Genomic DNA, 23,975 nt, shown 5'->3' on the forward strand with positions numbered 1-23,975 from the left:
GTTCAGCACTCATTAAATCAGAATCAGTGTTACTGAATGCCTTTATTGCTGAATGTTGGCAGAGACCTGGCCCCCCCCCACCCCCTCCCCTCCCCCCCTTCTCACTACCAGCACCGCCAATCTGACAACCCAACACCAGCAATTATGAAGGAAGCCAGCTAAACCACATCCACCTTGGCTGTATTTTTTAAGATTCCAGTAGGCTTGTAAAACGTTTTGGTTTCTCTGCATACATTCCAGTATCACTGTGGCGGTTTCAGGGTGCCGCATCCCTGGTCAGTTATAACAACGTCCATTGTGAGACGAGCTGGCTGTGGGGGGCCTGAGACCTGCGACCACGGGCCAACGATGATGTGCTTAAGTAGAAACAACTTCGGAAGGATCGCCTGAGTAGTTTCATCATTTCCTCCTACACTGTCCTCCACTACACCATCTCCTCTCGCTCCTCATTACTGAGGCTCCTTAGGACCTCAAGGACATGTGGATCAGTTGAGTTAGCTTGTCTTAAAATCTAGTTATGAACACAATGCTGTAGATGCTACTGAAATATAAACATAATCAGTTATCTGCTTTGGTCTTTTAATTAACTCCTCTGTACCCACAAGTGCAGACATCATACTACTCATGTAAACAGGGAAATGACAGCTCTGATCATTTTCTGCTTGGCAAAGTTGAAAACAAGTTCAACTCGGATCTTTATATCATCTGCTCCCAGGCTAATTGGGAAAAAGGGATCCCAACCCTTGGCCTAAATGTCACATGCCTCACAAGGACATATGCCTTATTTCAGTATACATAATATATACCTATACAGTATGTAATATAATACATGAGTATAACAGATGGTGGTATACCGAGATTTGTGATGGTTGGTATTTTAGACAAATCACAACAGGTAGGATTAATCTAATCTATTAGTCTACTGATGTCCTCAGGGTATCAATACACTTGTTAAGATGTCATGAAAATAAATCAGAGAGAAATATTAAATGTGTTGTAAACAAACAGCTAATGATGCAAACCAAACAAAGACAATTATTATGCGAATACTTTATTATCAATGTGTGAATGGTGTTAGCTTTTTGTCTGGATATTAATAGTATATGAAAACTATACACCAAATCCAGGCTCATCCTAATTTTGCTGTATAATTTCTCAAGTTGGTATTGAAAGATTTTTTTTATCTTTATATATATTTATATATATAATATATATAAGCCAAAGTGCATTTTCCATTTTTTCCTCTTGTCCATATACACATTGCACCATACATAAATAATTACATTGTAAAAATGACTCCGTATTTACAAGTATAATATATATTTCATATAATATATAAAACTTTATATTAAATCTAGGTAGATGATATTTGGGATAGTTTGTGGGGTCCGTCTGTGTTATCTGTGGTTGTTGAGGAGGATCTCCAGCCAGCAGGGGCAGGAGGTGATGAATTGTCTTGAGTAGCAGGGGCCCCAGCCCTTAGCAAAGCTGATGCGCACACTGTTGGGGTCATAGGGTCCGTCCAGGAGGTCAGCCTCTGTGGTGTGCCTCAGGAGGCACGAACGCTCATAGTCAAACACCTTGATGGAGTAGCCTGGCATCACCTTTCGCACCACCAGAGTTCTGCTGTTAGGCACGTCTAGGGTCGGGGAGTTGACAAATATGGGGTGCTCACTGCGGTTATACGCCCAAACGCCATCCGGCTCTTTGCTGAGGAGGATGCCGTAGCCTATTTTGCCTCGTGTGCGCTGAACAGTGCTGCTGCGGTGTTCCAGGTTGAGCTGGCCCAGGCAGAAGCCTGTGCCCTGAGGTAGATCATAAAAGATGTTGACGGAGTGCTCGTACACTGTGTAGAGGCGACCCACGCGTGTGCGGTGCTCCCAGTAAGCCACATTACACCAGTGGCGGCTCTGCTTAGAGGCATCAGGCGACATACTGGCATCTAGAAGAGACAGAGGGACAGTCATTAAACAAAACATAAACAAACGCAAACAGGCCTAGAAAAAAGGAAGGCCAAAGTTTTACCGGATTAACTATCTCTTTTTATTGTTCAGAGCAGATGGCCACACAATAAATACTGAAGGAGGCACTGTATTGAAATCTAAGCCTTGTGTAAATACCGCTGGATGCCCACACGTACGCGCACACGCACACGCACACACACACTATACATATCCTGGGGGTGGAGAGTGTAGAGAGGTCAGTCCAACTAAAGACCTGCAGTTTCCTCCTCTGCCTCAAGAGGGCAATGTAATGATTAAACACTGACCACCCAGCACAGAGGCAGTCACTGCTCCTCACACATGCACTTTCAAAACAGATCATGTTTACTAAAATTAATTTACGATTACACTCAGTGTTTCCACTGAAAATTGGCAAATAAGTCCCTGCAGTAGTGTGTTGGGGCTGGATAAAAGACATCTACTTTTTGAAAAGTCAGTGTGTAATAAACGCTGTTTAAGACAAAAACACATTTTCATTTTTTACAGTGGAACAAAGTTGGCATCTCATTCCTAAATATCTCTGTCTAGTAAATCAGCTTGTTAATTCAGTTTTCATGGCTGCAGTCGGTGAACTCTTTCCAGTGACAGCCCTCAGCACTCCAAACATGAGTTACTGCTCCCTAGGTGGACTTCTATCTTCACCATAGTGAACAGACACCCAGTACTCTGTCGACTACTTTCAGAGGCTGCTTCAGTCCACACTGCTCATAGCTGTCATACAGTTAAATTGCTCATAAAAGCTGTGGTATGAGGAGAGGGTCTGGTGGAAGAGGAAGAAAAAGCACTGAGAGTCCCATGATCTTAAATCCGTCTCTTCACCCTTTACTTCTCCAGAATGAGGGTGCCTTTTTCTCCTCTTTCCTCGTCTTCGTCACATTCCACAAGAGTGGGGGTGACGGGAGAGGGCCAGGCAGGGGGTCCCCCTCCCCCTCCCCCCAGCTCTTCCCCCTGCTGTGGGCCCAGGGACGGCATTCAGCTCCCTGACAACTTAGCACAAGCCCGTGACCCACTGACCCCCCAGCCTTCATGCTATCAGCTCCCATTAACTCACACACAGAGTGATGCCATTATTTTGCTTCAGAGAGTCTATTGGCACAGAGGATTTAAAGCCTGGGCCTGTGGCCTCATTCCTTTCAGTCTCTCTGCTCTCAGGGCTTAATGACCGCCCGCCCCATTAACAAACGCCTTTAAGGTGGAGCATTGCAGATCCACACAGCAACAAAATGCCTCGCTCACCTCCCACCCAACTTAACCTTTCTGCTGAGTGACCCACACTAGTAAGGTTTATACAAAGATTAGCAAAAACGTTGACCAGACTTGCACAGACAAAACGCCTGCTGGTTCAAGGCTCTGTGTTGTGAAGGCTAAAGAGTGAGTGGGGATGTGTGGGGGTGGAGGGAAGCTGCAGACAGGCTCTCTGTGTGTTTGCGCACACACTGATGGCTGAAATGACCCCCTCTCTTCAGGGGCCCCAACATGCATGTGCCATTAGTGAATTCCACACTCCAGCTCCTCCACTCTGAGCTCAGCTTTTACTTCAGCACGGCTCGGCCACACAAAGAACTCAGCCTCAACTTGTTTATGGCCCTCTATTGTCTCAAATCAAATGGAGCCCACACATCAAGGTAAACTCACTTTGAAACTGTGCACACAAACACAAAAGACCAAATGGCTACCGTCTCCTCCTTTTTAGAAGGCAAGAATAAAGCAAAAGCAATTTGGTCAATAGTGTCTAGTTTTCACACGTAGCCTGGAACTAAGGTAGCCAGTAGGACTGCGAGGACCAGGAAGAGGAATGAGCAGGACAAAGGTTAGAAATGTATCAAATGTTAAGCCTGAGGGAAGACAATGAGCACACCATGAGCCAGGCCTTTTCCTGTCGCTCTGTTGTGTTAAGCGTCTACGTGTGCCTGGTGCGCACATGCGTCTGCTTGGACGAGGAAGAACTTCAGCCAGCGTGTTTGTGTTTTTGTCCTGAACGTGTGTGTTTTGGCTAGGTGTGGGTGCTAAGGTGAGGGCCCTGAGAGAAGTACTCATTAGGATCTCTTAAACAGAGCAGAGCTATCAACAATCTGCGGACTGTTTGGACAATATCACCACAGCAACTGTGGCCTCTAGTCCAGAGCTCAAGCTGCCTTCTGCTTGTCTTTGAGATTTTGAAGAAAGCCTTGTTTCTTCAGCGATGTTTGCATGTGTCTGTAAATGTTTATTTACCTTTTTCAAATTTATATAAGAGAGTATGAAGCCAGCTATAATTATTATTTTATGACCAGAAACTAATACAGATACAGGCCAGGCCAAGGCTCAGACCGAACCTAAAAGTCAGATTTAAGCGGTGAAGGGAGGGCGTGTGTCTTCCTCCCTTCTGACCACAGCAAAGACACCCAACTCTCTGCGACTCCATGTTGGGCTTTCAGAGGGTCTGCTCAGGGCGGAGCCATGACGGGCTGGGAGCAATTACTGGTGCTCTGCATCCATTTAACCCTGCCACCTTTTAACAGCTCTGTGTACCCATTAGAATAGTAGCGTATGTTATTATTGTTATTTTATTCTCAAAAGCCTCTCCTCTTAGTGTCAGTCTCAGAGTCAAAGGACGCAGCCACAGTATGGCCGCTGCACTTCCTGTTCCTGCTGCCTGGGTCAATGATCTGAACACTTGAAAGAGTTAATCAATTCTGAAGCCTTACATAACCAGACACAAAGTGCTGGTATAAAGACAAGTGGAGATACATGGATCTGTGGAAGCTGTTTGGTCTACAAAATGTTCCATGGCCAATACGAAATACGTGGAATAGAACAACTAGCAGTGTTCTAGCAATATGATAAGTAAATGATGATGATAAGTCTCTGTTTGGCTTTCCCTTAAGCGTCAAGAAATAAGTAAACAGATTACGACACTCAAAATATAACAAGCCCACGGACACTTTTGGATGCCTCTGTATGCACGTACTACATGTCTTAGTACAGTCACATAGTAAACAGAGATTTAACAAACGCTTGATTTCCATAACAAGGCGTGAGCTCCATTGAAACGTATGTTTTATTTTTCTGTTTTCCGGTGGTTTGTCTGATTGGAGGAATCCGGAGTATCAAAAGCAGGACATCAGGTCTGACAACAAACACAGACTTTTATCAGTTTGCTGAAAGATATTAACACAAATTGTTATTCTGCATGAAAAATGAGAGTGCATAAAGATAATCAGCCGTGGAGGAAGAATTCAGATCCTTGCAATGGATGTAAGAATTATTGGCAAAATGTATTTAAAGTATAAAAAGTCAAAGTATTACTCATAATTCAGAAAAATGCCCCCTGTGAGTGTTATACTATGATGTTATTGGATCACTATTGCTGATGCATTCGTTTATAAGCAGCTTTTTACGGTTTTAGTTTGTGGAGGTGGAGCTAATTTGAACTTTCCTTTTTAAATTGTTGTGTTTAATCTATAACAGTGCTTTATGTTTTATAAGATCTTCAAATATTTTGTCTGTATAATCTTAATCTAAAAAGTAACTAGTAACTAAAGCTGTCAAATGAAGTACAAAGTTGCATGAAATGGAAATACTCAAGTACAAGTACCTGAAAGTTGTACTTGAGCACAGTACTTGAATAAATGTACTTATTTACATTCCACCACTAATGATAATATAGACTACTGTGGTTGTCACAGGCCAAATAAACGGCAAATACTGATCATGATTATAGCTATTAAATTGTTTTCCCTCTGTTATGAGAAGACCAAGATGTTGTTAACACAACCCTTAAATATGCCTGTTAAACACAACTTGCTCAAGCCTTTTCCGCAAGTTTACATATGCAAATCATCCTGCGAGGTCGAGTCTGGATAATTACTACTAAGTACACAAAATTGGGGGCTTGAAAGTTTCAATGGCAATCCTTGATGATCATCCAGTAATGCTTTTAAAGACAGCATGAAAAGGAGGGGGAAAAAAGGGCAGAGGAAGAAGCAGAAAAGAGCTGCCCCGGGGTAAACACAGCTCCGCAGCCTTGGAGTGAGATGAATGGGAGGCCGAGTGTCAGGGACAGGCAGACAAACAACAGCTTCCCCTCCGTGCTAACATCTCACCACCAAGCTCTGGGGCCACCTCCATTATACTTCATCTCTCCTAATCCAGAGCGGGGAGCAGAGATGAACTCATTCCTGCAAAACTTTGCTGAAGAGGAACAAAAAAAGAAAAACACTGTTGCGAGTCCCTTTAAGCAGTGCAGTCAAGGGGAGGAGAGCAGCCAGGAGAGGAGGGGGAAAGCAGCAGTCTCTCATCCTGTGCCAAGGATTAGATTCCCCTCCAGCTATTAGACTCTACCAATGAACTGATAGGCTGGGGGGCTGGTGGAGGGGGGGGGGCATAACGACTGTGTGTGCCTGTGTGTGTGTGTGTGTGTGTGTGTGTGTGTGTGTGAAAATTTTGAACAAATTATTTTCTGTGCATTCCTGTGCAACCCCCCTACTATAATTTGTTCAATTTAACTTTCTTTTACAACTAAAACAACAAAGTGGAACTTAAGCGAAAGCCTCCCCCTCTGTTCAGAGTGTGGTAAGGCTTTAATTCTGTAGACAATGGTTCCTGCAGGCCAACTATAACCCCTGAGCAGGCCACATTTAGGCTGGCGTCAGGGCTATCACTGCCATCAAAGTCGGCTTTATCAGACAGACACGCTAACTGGAGCTTCTCTTCTATGTCTATAGATTTTTCTCCCTGAGGTCTGGCCTTTCTCTGAAGAGCGAGAGAGATAGAGAGAGCAAGAGCTAGAGAGAGAAAGATATCGAGAGAGAGAGCGAGATAGAGAGAGAAAGATATATATATATAGAGAGAGAGAGAGAGAGGGAGAGAGAGAGAGAGAGAGAGAGAGAGAGAGAGAGAGAGAGAGAGAGAGAGAGAGCGAGAGAGAGCGAGATGTGCTGGGAGAAAACACTGTGGGAGCGGGAGAAACTGAATCCAGTCACCAAGCCTGGCTTGTCACAATGGGAATGCTTTACATTGTCATCCATTTCCTCTCCACTTTCCCTCCGTTTCTGTTTCGGGATGACCCCATGAGGGAGGAAAAGTGCTCTACCCTTGATAGCAGATAACTAACAAAATCCATAAATTAAATCAATAAACAACAGAGGGTGTAAAAAGCACAGGAAACTAAGGAGGCAAATATGGAGGAGCCGTCTGGGCGCGTGAGTAAGAGACCACTGGTTTGAGGGAGAAGACCTTTTTTTTTCTTTTTAGGGGAAGAGAATGTGCTGCTCATTTCCTCAAAGTTTTCTCCAAAGCTCTGCAATGTGTCAGAGACACAGAGCACAAGTGATGGTGGTGATGCAAGTGAGGCCTAGGAGAGTCATTCAGGGCATGTAAAAGCTCTGTGAAAACTGTGGGGAATGTTTGTAAATGTCATATCTACAGGCGGCGTTAAAGGCCAGCGAAGTCTAAGAGAGCACAGAAAGCAAAACACTCAGCGAACATCCTGCTGGGTGGCTGTGCCCTTTCACCTCCTCATACAACCTATCTGTTTGTGTGTGTGTGTGTGTGTGTGTCATTGTGTTTGTTTGCGTGTGTGAGAGAGGTTCTAGCCAAGAAGGCTGGAGTGTTTGAGTAGAGGAGACCATGCACATTCCTGAACTCCCCCCTCCTCCCCTCGCTGTGCCTCCTAACTTCCTACTCTGGTCAGGACTGTAGGGGGTGGGGGTGCAGCCAGAAGTTTGCTTTCATTCTTCTTTAAGAGTCTCGTTGGTTGAAAAATTCTCACCAAATCACATGTCACGTGAGAGAGAAAGTGTTGGCGCATGGTGGTTTAATTTTCCAAAAAACACCATATATTTGTTGTACTGCACATTGCTGCAGCTCCTCTTTTCACCCTGTGTGTTGAGCTCTCTGTTTTAGCTACAGAGTGAGACATCTCACTTCTGTTCCATCTTTGTTGGGAGTCGCACATGCGCAGTACCTATGTAAGCTCTGCTAGCTAATCAGAAGCAGAGTATGAGGGAGTGCCACGCTAGCAGCTAGGCGAGCATTATAACTTCTGTTACAAAGTGACGCACGTTTGTCTCTGAAGTAAAGGCTGGACTACAATAGAGCTGTTTGGAGCAGTTTGTGAACAGTGTTTTCTGTTGGAGATGGTAACTCCCTTTGGGGTTGACTTTGGTCTTTTTCACTTTGTAAACCTATAACGTGCATAAAAAGATATATAACACAATAAAGGAAAGGGAAAAAGCCAAACAGCATAATATGAGCACTTTACACACTCACATGTCAAATAGCAAGACTTTAGCTGGCCTATATACTCAAGCTATGTTAAAAGCTTAGTTTCAAATGAACAATAACAAGGAACTATATTATTACGAGTTATATTAATCTGACTAATTTAAGGTGAAAGGTAGGTATTTGGTTTCCACTGGGCTGGGAGGTGAACCAGCTATGATGGACAGAGTGGCCGTTCAAACAATGGTTTCCTATTGATCGGCCCAGTGGATCAGAGTCTGTGAGGAGAATGTGTTCTGTCAGGATAATGTGGCACCAGAGTTTCTGTTTCAATCACAACACTTGCTGGGCTGTAACCCACACTGCTCCACCGCGGGCATCCAGACACCAGCTCCCCAAACAAAGACAACTGTTTCCCCCATCTCTGACAAGTCAGCCCGTTCACAACAAGCAAGACATTCATTAAAAATGCAGGAGTGAACATTTCCAATAATTCACAAAGTCCTTCCCTGTCAACATCTGCAACAAATCTTGAAGCTAAAGGGAATGGCAGGATTTCATCAAGTAAATTATGTGCTGGCAGTCACAGAGAGGGGAAGAGGGGGAAGCTACAGCCAGACCTCTAATCTAAACCGTACCCTGAAATGCGACAGCCTGACTGCACGTACTGAGCCACACAGCCAAGACTTCAGAAATGCACACAAATAAAAGATAAGTAAAACACATTACAAAAGTAAATACAATTTTCCCTGGGGAATATTATCAATGAGAATTTTCACAAAAGCATGTTTATGACTTATGTCTTACTCTGTAATAACTACTACTTGCAAAAACTTTATCCCAATGTACAGTTTACAGTACAATTTGCCTTGTCATGTTGCGCTTTGTGTAGAACCTGAGGACATAAATACTTGTACATGCCCAGGAAACAAATAGCATGGTCTGAACAGGCTAAGCCATGTAAACACTAACTTATCAGGGGTGTTTGCTGGACTATCACTCAAAATAAAGGTTTTCTGCTCAGATTTAAAAGGCTTCATCTTTCGGGAACAAGATCAAAGGCTCTGAATGATGTCTATCATACTTGGCCCGATGTTAGGACAAGGGAGTGGAATGAAGATATAGCTCCAGTAGATCAAGTTCAAGATAAGGAAAGAGAGAAAAAAAAGATTCAAGTCTCTTTCTCTCAGTTTACACATGTACAACAGAGAGAAAATTAACCAGGCATTGATACAGTGGGGGTGTACTGCTCAACACATCAACAATAAGCTCCTATCCTTTTCCTCTGGCTGTAAAAGGTTTGTGTAGAGATGTCGAAATGACATGGGCCCCTACAGTTAATCCACACACAGCATTCTGGAGACTCAAAGAATGCGCTGGCTATTCTGAGTTTTAAAAATACAGACAGCCATAGGTCTAGGCACAACTGTCAATGCTCCTCTGGGGAGGAAGGGAAAAAAAATCTTAAATCTATTTTCGCCAGCAATCAGACCACAGGCCTTAATCATAGCTGACCAAGGCCAGTGTCTGGATTTATAATTGTGAGTAAAATGATCAGAAAATAAAAACAGCATCCACAACTGGCAACTCCTTCCTTACTGCTTGCCAGGCGTTGCAAGGCTAGCACATTTACAGTGGCCAGCTCAAATGGAGTATTGTTCCCCCTCTCAGCCTTGAGAGGAGGCACACATAAACACTAAACTAACAGTTGGACATTCCATACATTTTTAATGGCATTGGACGCTCTTTATTTGTTGCTGTAACCCTTTGCCCTGAGCTGAATGAATGGAGCTATTGGTGGAGGTTGGTGCTGTGCTGCGGTGTGAAGGAAGAGAAGATGGTAACAGCAGCCTTCCCTGAGCACACGACAAGATTAGCTCACTCTCTTTGTTTGCTAAGGTAGAATATGGGGCAGGAATTATAGCCTGAGCACACCTCCTGTTATTTCTACAGAATGTAATTTCTCTCTGTGTGGTGAGCCCTAAAATGGAACATAGTCCACCTTATCCTGAGCACAGTACAGTCTGTAAATTCAAATGACAAGCGCACCACTGTGAGCTTAGACTCATAGTCATGTATGAGGCTATAGATTTATCTTTATCTGTGAGCCCTTCAGAAGTTCGTTAAACACCCAGCAGCACTGGCACCACTCTGGCTTGCCAAGCAGAGACAGACAAATACTAAGCTCAGCAGGCTAGTTTCTGTTGACATGTAAGGGGTTTCAGGCCTCTCCAAGGACTGCTTTAGATTAGCAAAGCTTTCACTCTGCACGTAGAGGTCACATTACCTCACCATGTCTAGGACCTGTGTTGCCAGTTCTGACTGAAAATCAACTCTTAGATCAAATTTAGTGTAGAAAGAAATCTCAACACAATGACAACTACACTCAATTTAAGATGATAAAAAAGTGCTTACTCACACAAACTCACATTTCCGCTGCTTGACACAATAGGCCCACACTAAGGAGATTTTTCTACTATGAACCTATGGAAAGGCTTATTGGAAATGCTGTTAATCTTGACTTGGCTTACATCTTAAAGTCTTTACAAAACTCAAAAAAGCTGTTAACAAAAAGTAAAAGATCCTAATTTCATGGCCAGAAGACGCAATCTGACAGATGGGAAACAAACTACACTGCAACCACACAAACATGCAATACCCCTTCCATTCACAGCAACAAACATATATTAGTGAGCCAATAGGTCATGTAGACCACGGAGAACTCTAGTGAGGATCCTTAATGTCATAACCCCTGAGAGAACAAGTTGAAAATGGATTTCTGACACCACAGTCTAACAATGCTGAGAAAGGGAAAATGAAAAATGGCCTTATTGCTCTTATCAATGGCTCTTTTTCTGTGTATGTGTGTTACGTAAGGGGAAACGGAAGCCAGCCTCCCAGGACAGGAATGGATACTTGAGACTAGGACTGTGGGTACAGGACCTTCACCACTACAGAGAGAATAGAGCACAAGACCCTTCAGGATGTATAGCTTCAACCCTTCGCCCCCTGCTTAAAATGGACTCAGAAAACTGGACATGACAAATGGTTGAGGAGAGCTCCCTCATTTCCCCCGAGATGCTGGCCTTCTCTTCAACATTCCTCAGTCTCTCCCCGCTGTCAAAGGGGCAATTCACCGCCCTGCACTGCTACAAAACCCAGGCAGCTTTTTAAAACAGGATGTTTGTCTGAGGCCTCCTTCCCCTCAAATAAACAATCCGCAAAACCTGATTTCGGGAGGCAGGGTGGAAGCACTCGAGTCACATTATTTCCACATCCCGTATCCTGGAGCATTGGGGCTCCTGAGGGAGTGTGGGCGGCCAGGCGCTGGGAAGGCTCAGGACTGCGGTGGAAACCTGAGGCCATGTGCCAGGCTGCAGGGGGAGATGAGCCCGTGCTGCATCACTCTGGGGTCTGTGGGACGGAGCAGGAGGATCATGCCCCGAGGTGGGAGGGGTACATCGCTTATATGCTGATGCAGTTGTCACTCCATCAGACCATACCTCTGTCTGCTACAAGACAGCTAGATGTCTCACGGTGGGAAAGAAATGCTGTATATACTCAACACACTACATTTGAAAGCAATTCTCAAAAGATAGAGGAGCAGGACCACAATTATTAGCATTCAATTGAATATGACGGTTCTAGAGCTATACATTCTGCGGCTGTGGATTTGGGTGTGCTGTAAATGTGCCACCTATATTGTGTCACCCAGCATCAGTTAAACTCAGGAGAGAAAACAACAAAGCCATCCATTAAATAGCAAGGCCACTGCAATAAACTGAATAGATGATCTAATGCAGAAAAACATAACGAGACAGTTCGGGGGAAATTAGAGGTGCAATCTATCTATTTTAGATGTGTACAGTAGATATGCTATTTAATTGGTTCATCGCAGAAGTGGAATTACATGCCTTCAGAGTCAGATCAAGAAGTACGGGTCCAATCTAATCTACCTTAATCAAGAGAAGCATCACATGCCTTGATTAGACTGTCTAATTATTCCGTGCATTTCCACTGTCTCTGACACAGACAGAGGGAATGGTTTGATGTTTAGTGCTGGCCTCTTCCTGACACAGACGGACGGGCGGGCTGTGATTAGTATTGACTGCACAATTTAATTTGCTTTGCTCTTGCGTGTGAATGTATGTCAGTATGCATCTGGACTTGTATGAGGACCCTGAGGAAGAAACATAGACTTAAAAATGTATAAACAAAAGCTTTACAGCTGCTTTTTTTCCCCAGCACCTACGCATTGTACATTGTAATTTCCCTGAGCAATCTATTACGTGACTCACATGAGGCCCTTCCCATCTATCTCTACTAACTGCCTTGTTCTGCCTGGAAGAATCAGTCAATACCAAAGTGGACCTGACACTGTCTGTCTGCAGACGAGACATCTAGAGAGACAGCGCTGGCCTTTCCTTCAGAGACAGGCGGGAAGACGGAGGAGAGCACTGTATGATTACTGTGTGGGAACCGTGAATACCTGCTGATGCCCTCTTGCCTTCAGCAAGCGCTACAGCACTCTGTGTAATCCACATCTAACAACTTTCATTCTTTCCGCTCATCCAGTCCAACTTTCCTGCACTCTCAGGAAGTTGAAGAAAAAAAGAGGGCAATAAAAAAAAAGGACAATGACTCAGGTCACTCTGCATGTCTTCTGGTCACCTGACCCTGAAATCTGAGGGAGCCCCTCCATTCACATAAGTGATCTCAACTCACACCAACATGAGCGTGTACACTCAGTGTTATTCCACTGCGTTGATTGAGGACACAACCTCTAATGACTGAAGAATGTAGGCAGACTGGAGCCATGCTTTCACAAACCTAAACCAGTCACAACTGGAAGGCCTGCGTCATTTACTGTACATAAACATTGTTAATATGGTAATCACTACACACAGTGACACTTATTGCTCGTAAAAAGATCTTCAACAACTGAAATTCTTAAGTAGCAACGCAGAGACATCTTGGCATGCCTCCTCACATTGAGAGCAGCATTATAATGAAGAAATGACAAACATAAAGAGCCCCCAATGTCAGAGACAATGTGACTGACATAATAAAGTCAATGTGTAGGGGGAAAACACCCCCTCAGACAGTCATACAGGAAGCAATGAGACCTGCTTCAAAGGGCTTTACTCTGATGTCCACACGATGAGGCCCAGGCAGTGAGGAAACAGGTGTGCAGGCAGACTAGGAGGGTAACACCAGCAAAGGCACATTCCCTCACACACACACAGTACTAAGGTATACTGTGTATGCAAGCTTGGCCTGTTCATGACGTAAACTGATATCACAGAGTGCCTGGTTGGGCTGTCTCTTTCCCACACAGCCACGTTTAAATAAAACACTGTGAATGGTCTGAAATGTCTATGCACAGTAACTAAAGAGATGAGTTTAACATTTAGAGAGTAATATAATAATGTGCACATAGTGAAGCTTTTTAAGAATGCATGAGTAAGAACATTTTAGCATGTTGAACAACTGCCACAATCAGCCAGAGGGATGATAGAAATGTATATGCACTTGAATGATACTGTAACATTAACTTAACAACATAGTGTATTGTTTTAAAGACATATCAAATATTAACATGGAACTACATAATCTAAAGCAGAAGGAGAACTACTACTACTACTACAAATTCCACTGTATATATTTAGAACTTCGGTTGATGTGGAAGAACGAGCTTATCTACCAAACTAACTAGTTCCGATCTTTTTCTCTGCCATTGTGTGATGCAGAAGAATGCTCAGTGGGTATTTATGTAGCCCTGGGCTATAAACTGTAGTTGATTATTTGACTACACCCCACCCATTCACCAAGTGCCCCCTAGACTTGCTTTTAAAGAGGTTTACCTGTTCCTGCAAAAGGGGTGGAATCTGGATACCATAGAACTCAGGTTACACACTCTCTATCTGAACTGCAGGGCGATTCACAGAGAAAGTCATCTCCAGGTCAGCAACATGTTTAACACAGGATAACATGACAATATGCAGTACATGCCTGTGTATTAAAGCAGAACTAACTAGGCCTCATAAGGAGGCCTTTAGGCTCTCGGTCTTATGATGGAATATGCGTGGCCAATACGTGATGGAAGATCTGTTTCACTGACAAGATGCTAATGGTTTGTTTCACTCAACATGGACACTCTTTTTTTAATCTAAAACCAAAGAACCATCATACCGCCAAATGCAACTGAGAGATCAGAGACGAACTGGCAACACAAATTAGCTCATGGCATGGAAAACTACCACCCTGTGGAGCGCTGGTCATTCTGCTTCCCAAGTCCAAGTTGCTGAGTGTGTCACAGCCAATGCAGAGTGATCTGGCCCGGGACGTACAAGCAGCAACAAAGTTGTTTGGAAGAAACCAAAGCCAAGCATGTCGAGATCCTCCCTCCTCACCACAGTCTCTGAGGAATTGTGGTGCGCGCACTGACAAGCTCCTCATTTGTTGACTCAGGGAGTGTCGCCGGGCCATGCTGAGGTGGTGACAGCATGTGTACTGGGGTGGAGGGGCCCTTGCTGACTGAATACTTCACTGCCAGGTAGCCATGTCAGCTGCTCAGTGTCCAGGCCTCTGAGCCATGGCAGACCCTTTAACAGGAAAAGCTGTTCCCTTCAAGCCCCAAAATGAGGGCTCTGACTCCCCGTCCACATGATACTGTGCATGCTGGCTGTGGCCCTAGTATGAGAGGGAAGGCATGCTTACTCTATGCCATGAGAAAGGAGTGTTTCATTTCAAATCAGAGGACAGGACTGTTTCTACTCGCTTCCTTTGGTGTGGCCCCATTCACAGGAGCAACTCCATTTCCCTGAACCCACCCCTCCCTGCAGCCCACTTACAGCCAGGCTTGATAGAGTTGTACGTGTGAGTGTCTGTGCACATGCATGTGCACAACTATGTGTGCTTGTGTGTGTTTCTGAGCAAGCTTGGATCTTATTACAGTTTGATCCCACTCAAATATTTCTGAAAGAAAAACAGAGGAGGGGAGGCCGGCTCTGTGGCCAACGCACACGCCCCACTGAACCTCTGCACCGCTCACAATGAAACCTTTATCTTTAAAACTCTGACTGTTCGTAATGGCCCTTAATAAGAAGAATTAAAGTGCAACATCAAAATGAAATTACCTTCATAATTTTGCATATTCATCCAGATACACTCAAAAGCTCTGGGCACTGAACTGTTGTTAAAGTACACTCTGACAGAATTATACCTCCCTTTTCTTTTTTTCCAAGCTAGTCTATTTTAACCATTTCAAAGCCAGAAAAACAGGACAATGCAGCACTGAATCAGAGTCATGAAAGCACCGTGATTTATTACCATGATAATATGGTGATTCATAGATTGTACTTTTATCATATATGAGACATGCAAACACATTATCTGTATCTCTTATTTACAAACTAACATCTGTCTTATGTGCTTCATTACTCCAACTATCAACTTTAATCATACTTCAGGGAAAAAGCAAAGCCCCTAATCCATGTAATAATGATCTCTGCCAAATGGAGGATTTCATCATCAAGAATCGGTTTTAATCAGAGCACTAAATACTGCATAATATTTTCACATGAAGTGGAAGCTCTTTTTCAAGTTATGTTTCTGTAGAAATACATTTACTCTTTATTCAAGCTAGGTAATGACACTATATGATGCCCTACTTCAAAAAGCTGCTCACACGTTTCCAAAATCAAGTCAAAAAAATAATTAAAGCGGATATTTAGTATGTGATACGTGTCATAAAAAATAAATAAATGATTAGAACCATACTCACTTCTGTGTACTGTATGTCCAACCACACTTTTGCTGCAGACAGCATTTGACCACCCAAAGCGATACAGTATGTCTACTGTGCCAACCAAAATATAAATGCCCCCTACTCTTACTAAATGTACATCACAACAGAAAAACACATTGGCTTGTTTGACAAATTACTTTAGTAATTACAAAGCGGCTCCTCTTGGATGATAAAGTTCTGGATCATTCATTTCTAAAATCAGTATAAGACATCTTATAAAAGACATCGGATATAAACTCCTCATTTAGAAACTGGTGACAGCTGGAGAAACACACCCACCTGAGAATTCACCTGGTGTGATATTTGGTGAGCTGGCTGCCTCAGTTTCAGTGTAAGACAATGTGGAGTCTGACAGATCTGTGGGGAATAAAACAGAAATTATTCATCTGCAGCAAGTCTGAACTCTCACTAATCATCCCCACAGGAGACTCAATGGCTACTTCTGTGTATCTCTTCATTTAGACGAGAACATGTTTATTTTTCTTATCAAATTCACAACAATTAACACCATGTTGGGCTTCATCCCATAGTGGATAACCTGGCAACTTCACTAACAGGCTTTACCTGATGACATCCCCCCAAATGCTGCCAGAAACCTCAGCTGTACTCAGACTTGCAGCCCAGCTAGCAGCCAGGCTCCAAAGTCCCAGCAGCCCACAGTACATACTACCCACACCATACTACCCACACTGGCTCTGGCTGGCATGCTGACATCATACCACATGCTGACCTAGGTCTCATTTCAAAGCTTTCATGCAGTTAGCAAGTTACTGTGCCTAATTAGAGCCAGAAAAATGGCCCAAATCAATTAATTCCTTTTTCTTCCTGTAAAATCAGAGCCTAAACAAAAGACTGGCCGTGCCCTTTGCAATTTGCAGGCTCATAATATCTGTAATTATGAATGAAAAAGATAATAAATCAAGTAATTACACTTTTACAACTACCTGGTTACAAGTCATAACACAGATGACCAATATTAATAGCAGAATTCAGATGAAACAATAAGTAAGGATGGAATAGAAAGCTTCAGGTGCCACAGAGCTCATCTGTGTCACTTACCCAGTGGCTTGTGTTCTTCATTAGGGGAAAGCCTTGAATAAGGAGGTGGGGGGGACTCTGTAACACAAAACAGTCATGTCAATAACCTAATAAAGGGAATACATGCTATTTAAAAGAAAGAAAGGTAAAACTACTCTTCATTCACTAAACATAGGAAAGTCATATTTGTGCAATTCAAACTTGAATCAACTATTTGGGGGTCTAACTGAGATGTATTAAGCACTGTTTGGAAACATTGACTCATACTGAGAGACAATAATTGTGTGTTAACAAGTTAAAAGCCTCTGGTGTAAAGCGGCTGACAAAGCTGGTGAGTGAAATAACTGTAAACACATTGTAACACATATACATGCTTCTTTGCACATATAGATCCCAATCTAGTCAATGTTTCATATTACAGTAATTCAATCATATTTTGTGTGAAGTCCTATCGTGAGTCTTTAATAAAAGCAAAAAGAAACATGGCAACACAACAAACTTCAAGACATCATAAAGGCTTGAACAAAAAACTAAACTATTGAAACATGTTCACTTCCACTTGAAAGTACACACCAGACTACATCTCAACTCTCACAGCTTTGTGTCTGGAGAATCAAATCATTTTGTTCAAAAGCTAATAATAAAGCCAACAGAACACTATTTGTTTCTATTATTTGCACACATATTATTTAACTGATGCAGTGGTTACAGCAACCAGAGACTAACCATAACTGTTAGTTAGTAGTTGAATAAATCAGAGTAAATCTTTGCTTTTTAACTTCATTTTGTTCAGAGACCTTGATTTTATCCAATAGAAAGAAAAGAAATGAAGAGAATAACTTGCACAAGAAGGACAAGCACAAAGGAAAGAAAACTTTGTGCACACACTGTGACCTCGCCTACAGGGAAAAAGGGGAAGGAGAAAAGCATAATAGCAGCGGGTCCTTTAAGAGTGGCGGCAGTAATTGCTGGGATCTGAACTCAGTCACTCAGATACACAGCTAGTCAGTCTGGCGCCAGTAGTATGCAAACTGTATATTATCACCACTCCTTCACCTAAATAGCATGAGGGGACCTCCTTAGGACAAAAGGGCTTTTAAAGCGCAACTTGAAACTGATCTCATTCTAAAAGTATAATGCCTGGCAAAATAAAAGGGAAAAGTTTTAAGTCACTTCAATCCAAGCCATCTGTCAAACATTAGTACTGTTTTATTCTTTAAAATCTCTTACATAAAACAGAGACAAGTAGTTTATTTTCAAATAGTTCTAAAATCAGACTCAAGTAGATGGAACTGCAGTTGACAAATGCTAACTAGATGTTTTTATGCATCTTTTTTTGAGTTGCGTTTTTACAATGGATTAAATTGTTTTTCAATTAAAGTGTCTTTAATGTGTTGAATGTTGTCTCATACAATTCCATATTTCTTATTTCCCCACTTGCAAACAATGAAAAAAACAGTGATTAAGGTCTTGATTTGAAGCCCCCCCCCCTTCTTGAATAGCATGAAAGAAATACCAGCTCTATCGGGCCACGCATGAGCGCATGTGAGCTATGTCTACTACGAGCCTTAGTCCCAATATGGGGTATGTGCCCCTCTCCCTCTCGGGAGTCAGTGGGGTCGAGTGGCCCAGCGTTTTAGGTTTGCCAAATCACAGGTTTGCCCCATGCCAAAATTGAATGTTTAATATAGGTCAGGAAGGTTCTGCCATAGATAGCTCATTGATTGTGAAAATAAAGCTTAATCTTCTACCACAACAACTAAACTGACCTATGGCACCAGGTCCAAACCTCTGAGGGAGTCTATACAATCGTACACTGTCATACACTTGATTGGACTACCTGGCAATAACCCTGCAAGGAACGAGGTAAGAACACTGAAGGCACTGACCTATTCAGACACACTAAATATGTCATGTACTTTATGTTAGTATGGAATTCATTCAGGCTTAGAAGAGTAATAAGGACAACAGCAGTCCAAACAAACATTCTTCATCGAAAGGCCTAGATGTCACAGGCTAGTGTGAGCGATGTTCTGTTGTAGCACCAAACTGTTAAAAAAGAACTTACAAGGGAACTAAAATGTTTAAAAGTAACACATATTTTAAAATGATTCAATATTTTGCATGCATGTTGGTATTTTTCTTGAATATACCATCAGAATAACATCAAACTGGCAACAAAAGTAGACTGTCTCACATTTGTTTTGTCAAATCTACTTTAGATCTAAAGGATTTTATTATTGTTCACCTTGCCATACGGATGACTTTAGTAATCATTAACTATTTAATCAAATGGCCAGCCTTTCTCTATCTTCAAGTATAAAGTAAGCCAAACAATACCAGACAAATAAAACATGGTGCTAGGGAAAGATTTTCTGAGCATATTAAAAGGCCCTTGACAGTTTTATAATCTTGAAAAGCGAATTTCTGCCATGTGTGTATCAATTTGACCTTTTCACTTCTCTATATAATAGTTTGGCAAATGGACAACATAGGCCTAATTGTTAAGATATGCAGGATTTACTTGTATGTTTATAGAACACAGGCATGTTCAGAAGTAAATATGGTATTCTACATGACTGTGGTTCAAGACAAAGTCAAGAGAAAATGCTGGAAAAACAAACAGTATAGACCCAGATACCTTATGGTTATCTGTGAATGGACTACCTGGTGACTTTGCACCCCAAAAGCAGCATCTTATAGGCCTGTAAGGTGCTACATACATACAGTTCTGGCAGATGCTCTTACCTGGCCCACAGAGCCGACTGTAGTGATAGGGGTTGCAGCATACTGTTGGACTGTCCAGGGCCTCAAAGCTCTTACACTCACAGAGCGGTTTGAGTTGGGCAGGGTGCTGGAGGTCGGACCAGCGGTACAGTTTACACACAAGCAGCTGTGGGGACGCCACATTGCTGCCCAACCTCAGCTCTGTCCGGGAAATCATAACACAGTCGCTTGGCATCCCTCCTCTGCACTCCACTGCCTCTAGTAAGGTATCCAGCGCCCTTTCCTTTAGCCTTTTTAAAAGTGAGTATGTGGCTGATTTCAGTTCTTGCTCCAACAACGTGCGTGGCATCGCCTCCTGCGCCTCGGGAGAGCCGCTATCCCGTGGTCCATGGTTCCTCAACACGAAGTGACACGAGCCTGGATCCCTGGTACCCCGAGCCGTCTCTGGACCCCTAAGCTCGCAGTGGTCCCGGTCTTTAAATAAGCAGCACGTTACCGTCCTGCATTCTCTGTCCTGTATGGAGCGAGGGCTCCCCTGCTCCTGCACGCACACCGCACCCCCATTTTGGTCCGACGTGACCCCCAAGCCGCTGCTCTCCACGGGGCTGCGGGTGCACACACCCCCTATGTCCCCTACAAGAGCCCCGCTAGGGGTCATCGGTCTGAGCTCCCTTTTGGGAATCTTCTCTGGGTTGTTTCCGAACAGATCGTCCCCACAGCCCTCACAAGTTTTGCCATTTCCATCTTCCCCTTCTGTATCTGGGATCAAACGGCTTCTCCAGAGTCGCCGCACAAGACCTGAGCGTTTCGTCCTGAACATACGACAACTTGACAATCGATATGAGGGTTTTATTCTTGTACGGATATCCGAATATTACAGATACTTCTCCGGTCGTTGCAAAACATTAATGTCTGTGAAATGCCGTGCAATGCATGCACAGCCAACTGACGAGCATTGGTGGTAAAATCGCAACATGAGAGTGAAGGCTATTTTGTTGCATTTACAACAAAACCACGCAATAAATGCACTGCAGCATTCCGATCAAAATGCATTCATTTAGCCGACTATACCTACTGTAAATAACCAAGCGGGTGAAAATGTGACTTATTATCCAGGATCGCTGCGGAAGTGCCTGTTTATATGTTTGTTACGAGCGAATAAAAAAAGTAGAATACATAATAACATAACATAATATACTCTATTTGGATAGGAACATAATCCAAAGCCAGTAGCCTTCAACCCAAGACGGCAACTCGCAGCCTGAAACAGTTTCGGACTTTTAACAAGCTCAAATCTACTTTTTACACCGGCATGTAGAGCATGAGGTACTTCGAGGCGATTAAATCCCAAGAAAATACACTAGAAATCAGGATCCTTGTCGTCTTCTTGAAATGTCAGTGCACTTCTTATCTACTTTATTTTTTATTTATTTTTTTTTTTTTACAATCCCAACAAAATATCCTTGCGAGCTGAAATGACACGATGAGAGGATCAATCCGGGGCTGAATCGCGCTCCTGCTTCTCTACTAAGATCTAAACCAAACTGCAGCCCGGATCCCTTTCTTTCTCCGTTCCTCTCTCTCTCTCTCTCTCTCTCACACACACACACACACACACACACACACACACACACACACACACACACACACACACACACACACACACACACACGCACACACACACGGGGCCCCCGAGGAGAGCGGTGGAGCCATTGGCTGACTACCATCATGTGCTTGTCTAGACACTTTGGCGGCTGTGAGCTGCACTGATTGTTGCGCAAACAGTTTCAAGTTTCTTAACTCTTAAAGGCGAAACACCCACCTCTAGTTTTTAAGTTAAAGTTAATAAAAACGTATGTACATCTGTGCTGGGCAGGATGTGATTGAAAAAAACAGCAACTGAGTAAGTTTAATGCCTGTGAGTGTTGTTTTTTTTTTTTAAATCCCCACTAAAAAGCCACAGTTCATTTTTTCATTTATATTTTTTATGGGGACACTGAAACATGGGCATCAATTTAAAATTGCATGATATAAACACTTGCCAAATTAGATTTTGTAATTTTTTTATGAGGATTATAAAAAAGAAAGATAAAACGACAATAAAACAAGACATAAAGTAGGCTATAACAACATCCTGCCAGTCATCAGCTCCCCTCCTTTAAAAAACAAAAAACTACAAGTACATTACAGATGCAGTGATTTCAGTGAATGATTTCCCAATACAAAAGATTTGTTTGAACATTGCTGTCAGATTAACATTTAAATGTTAACTGGAGACAACCTTAAAGCTCCATTTTGTAATTTTTTGAGTTGATTCTTAGCAAAACCCCCTTTTTTCAGAATTCAGTAGTAGTATATTCAGTTGGTTGTCAGATACAATTTCACCTAGATGGGAGAAATTCTTACACAATGTAGCTTTAACCCAGTAACCTTACGACTGAAAATATAAATGCAGTATGTTCAAGTTGTAGTGATGATACTACCATTACAATACCAGGTAGGCTGTTCAGTGACATGGAGCATGAAGGTAGTATAAAGTAAAAAAGTAACATGTAAGTAAGTTTGTCAGAACTTGAACATGAAGAGGCCTCTGCTGGGTTCCTGGCAACGCTGGGACATGATGGGAACTGCACGGTATTAGACAACAGACTAGTATATTTTCATATTTAATCAGAAAAGTTGATTATTTTTAAACCTTTCCTAGCTTTTAGAACAACTTTAGGTGACAAAACATAAATTACAATCCTGACCTTTCACACTTACATAGACAGCTGTCTTAATGTTGGCTGGAGACACGTTTTCCACTTTTGAGTCAAACCATACTGTGCTGATTTGTGTTTCCATTACCAGTCGTGTCTGAGATGGACCATCTCCAAAGTCGGGCCAAAGTGTGCCCGACCCGCCTCTGAGGGTTTTGAATTTAATCTTTACGCTCCGCAGCCAACCCATGGCCGTGACGACCATCCTTCTCCCCTTGAAACAAGCGTGCATTTCGAGACTCAGTACTTTTGTAGCTTCTAACTCAATCTCTGTGGTTTAAAGTTTAGTTTCTCTCCTGTTTGTTCCTTTAAATATCTGCTTTATTTTACTGTTTCTTGTTTGCTTTCAGCTGTAACTTACTGCTGACCCCAACATGTCCTGATGTTGCTGCTTCATAATAAAATCTTTTAAATAACAAAATAACAGGGGCTTTAAAGGTGCTGTAGGTAGGATTGTGAAGATCCAGGACTTAGCCCAAAAATTTGAACATCAACAACTTCTCAGTCCCTCCCCCCCTTTCTGCTAAAGCCCAAAATGGTCTCCTAAGCCCCTCCCCCCACAAGGGAGAATGAATGTGTGTGCATGAGCAGTGATTGACACACAGTTAGACACCCCCCCGGGCCCTGATTGGAGCATCTGAACAGGGAGCGGTGGATTTTTGCAAATCGCACTACAGGCTGTAGGTGGTGTCAGAGGAGCCAGATTTTTTTTAAATTACCTTCATGTAGTTCTACTGGAACATAGGGTCAGTTTCAGCAAATATGACAGAAAGTTAGTTTTATAAGTCTTACCTACGGCATCTTTAATTGTGAAATAATTTATAAGAAATGAAATGTGATTATCCACTGTTTTACAGCCGATCCTTTGACAACTAGTCACAGCCATGGATCAGCTCGCTGCACGTCTCAAGACAAGCGCCTGACAGTCAAAGACACACCTTCAAGCAGGTATCCCTGTTGCAATGGAGATGCAAATCCCTGCCGTGCTCACTGACATCATCTTGTGTTTCTTGTCCTGTCATGGTAAACAGAAGCCTAAATAACGCCTGTTTCTGTTCTGATTCTTACCAGCTACTTACTGTAGGCACCATGCACTCCAATTGTACATATCCTTTTTTTATATTATCATATATTATTAGGGATGCACCAGTTGCAAATTTCTCAGCCGATACCGATGTGTAGAATTTTCATATACCGATGTTTGTCATTTTCTTTTGCGACAGATAATCAAATACATCTTATTTAAAAAAAAATAAATAAAATGTAACCATCTTCATCGCACTAACTTTGAATGAGCAGAAATGCAATAAAACTAATTTATGAACAGTTTGAGTTTCTCAAAAAAAAATGTAGTGGCACAATTGAATGAATTAGTTGAACAAGTGTACCTGAAGGCACCTTAGAGCCTCGTTGGAGCCCACATGCTTCGTTTGT

At 42.7% G+C, this 23,975-nt stretch overlaps 1 protein-coding gene across 1 annotated transcript; it reads right to left on the bottom strand.

Moving 5' to 3' along the window:
- Positions 1-1,035: 1,035 nt before the first annotated feature.
- smad6b (SMAD family member 6b) lies at positions 1,036-21,339 on the bottom strand. Its single transcript, XM_031282606.2, has 4 exons — positions 19,804-21,339; positions 17,077-17,133; positions 16,297-16,374; positions 1,036-1,942 (listed from the first exon to the last, which is right to left on the bottom strand). Exons 1-4 carry the CDS (start codon positions 20,600-20,602, stop codon positions 1,398-1,400), a joined length of 1,479 nt encoding a protein of 492 aa, XP_031138466.2. The 5' UTR covers positions 20,603-21,339; the 3' UTR covers positions 1,036-1,397.
- Between the last annotated feature and the right edge of the window lie 2,636 nt (positions 21,340-23,975).

The sequence above is a fragment of the Sander lucioperca genome, chromosome 7 (assembly GCF_008315115.2).
Source record: "Sander lucioperca isolate FBNREF2018 chromosome 7, SLUC_FBN_1.2, whole genome shotgun sequence".
NCBI classification, from domain to species: domain Eukaryota; kingdom Metazoa; phylum Chordata; class Actinopteri; order Perciformes; family Percidae; genus Sander; species Sander lucioperca.

Coding starts and splice junctions, on each gene's coding strand:
- smad6b (XM_031282606.2), bottom strand. CDS start 20,602: ATGTTCAGGACGAAACGCTCAGGTCTTGTGCGGCGACTCTGGAGAAGC. Junction 16,375..17,076: donor TGAAGAACACAAGCCACTGG/GTAAGTGACACA, acceptor TATTCCCCACAG/ATCTGTCAGACTCCACATTG. Junction 1,943..16,296: donor CACACCAGGTGAATTCTCAG/GTGGGTGTGTTT, acceptor TGTCTCTTCTAG/ATGCCAGTATGTCGCCTGAT.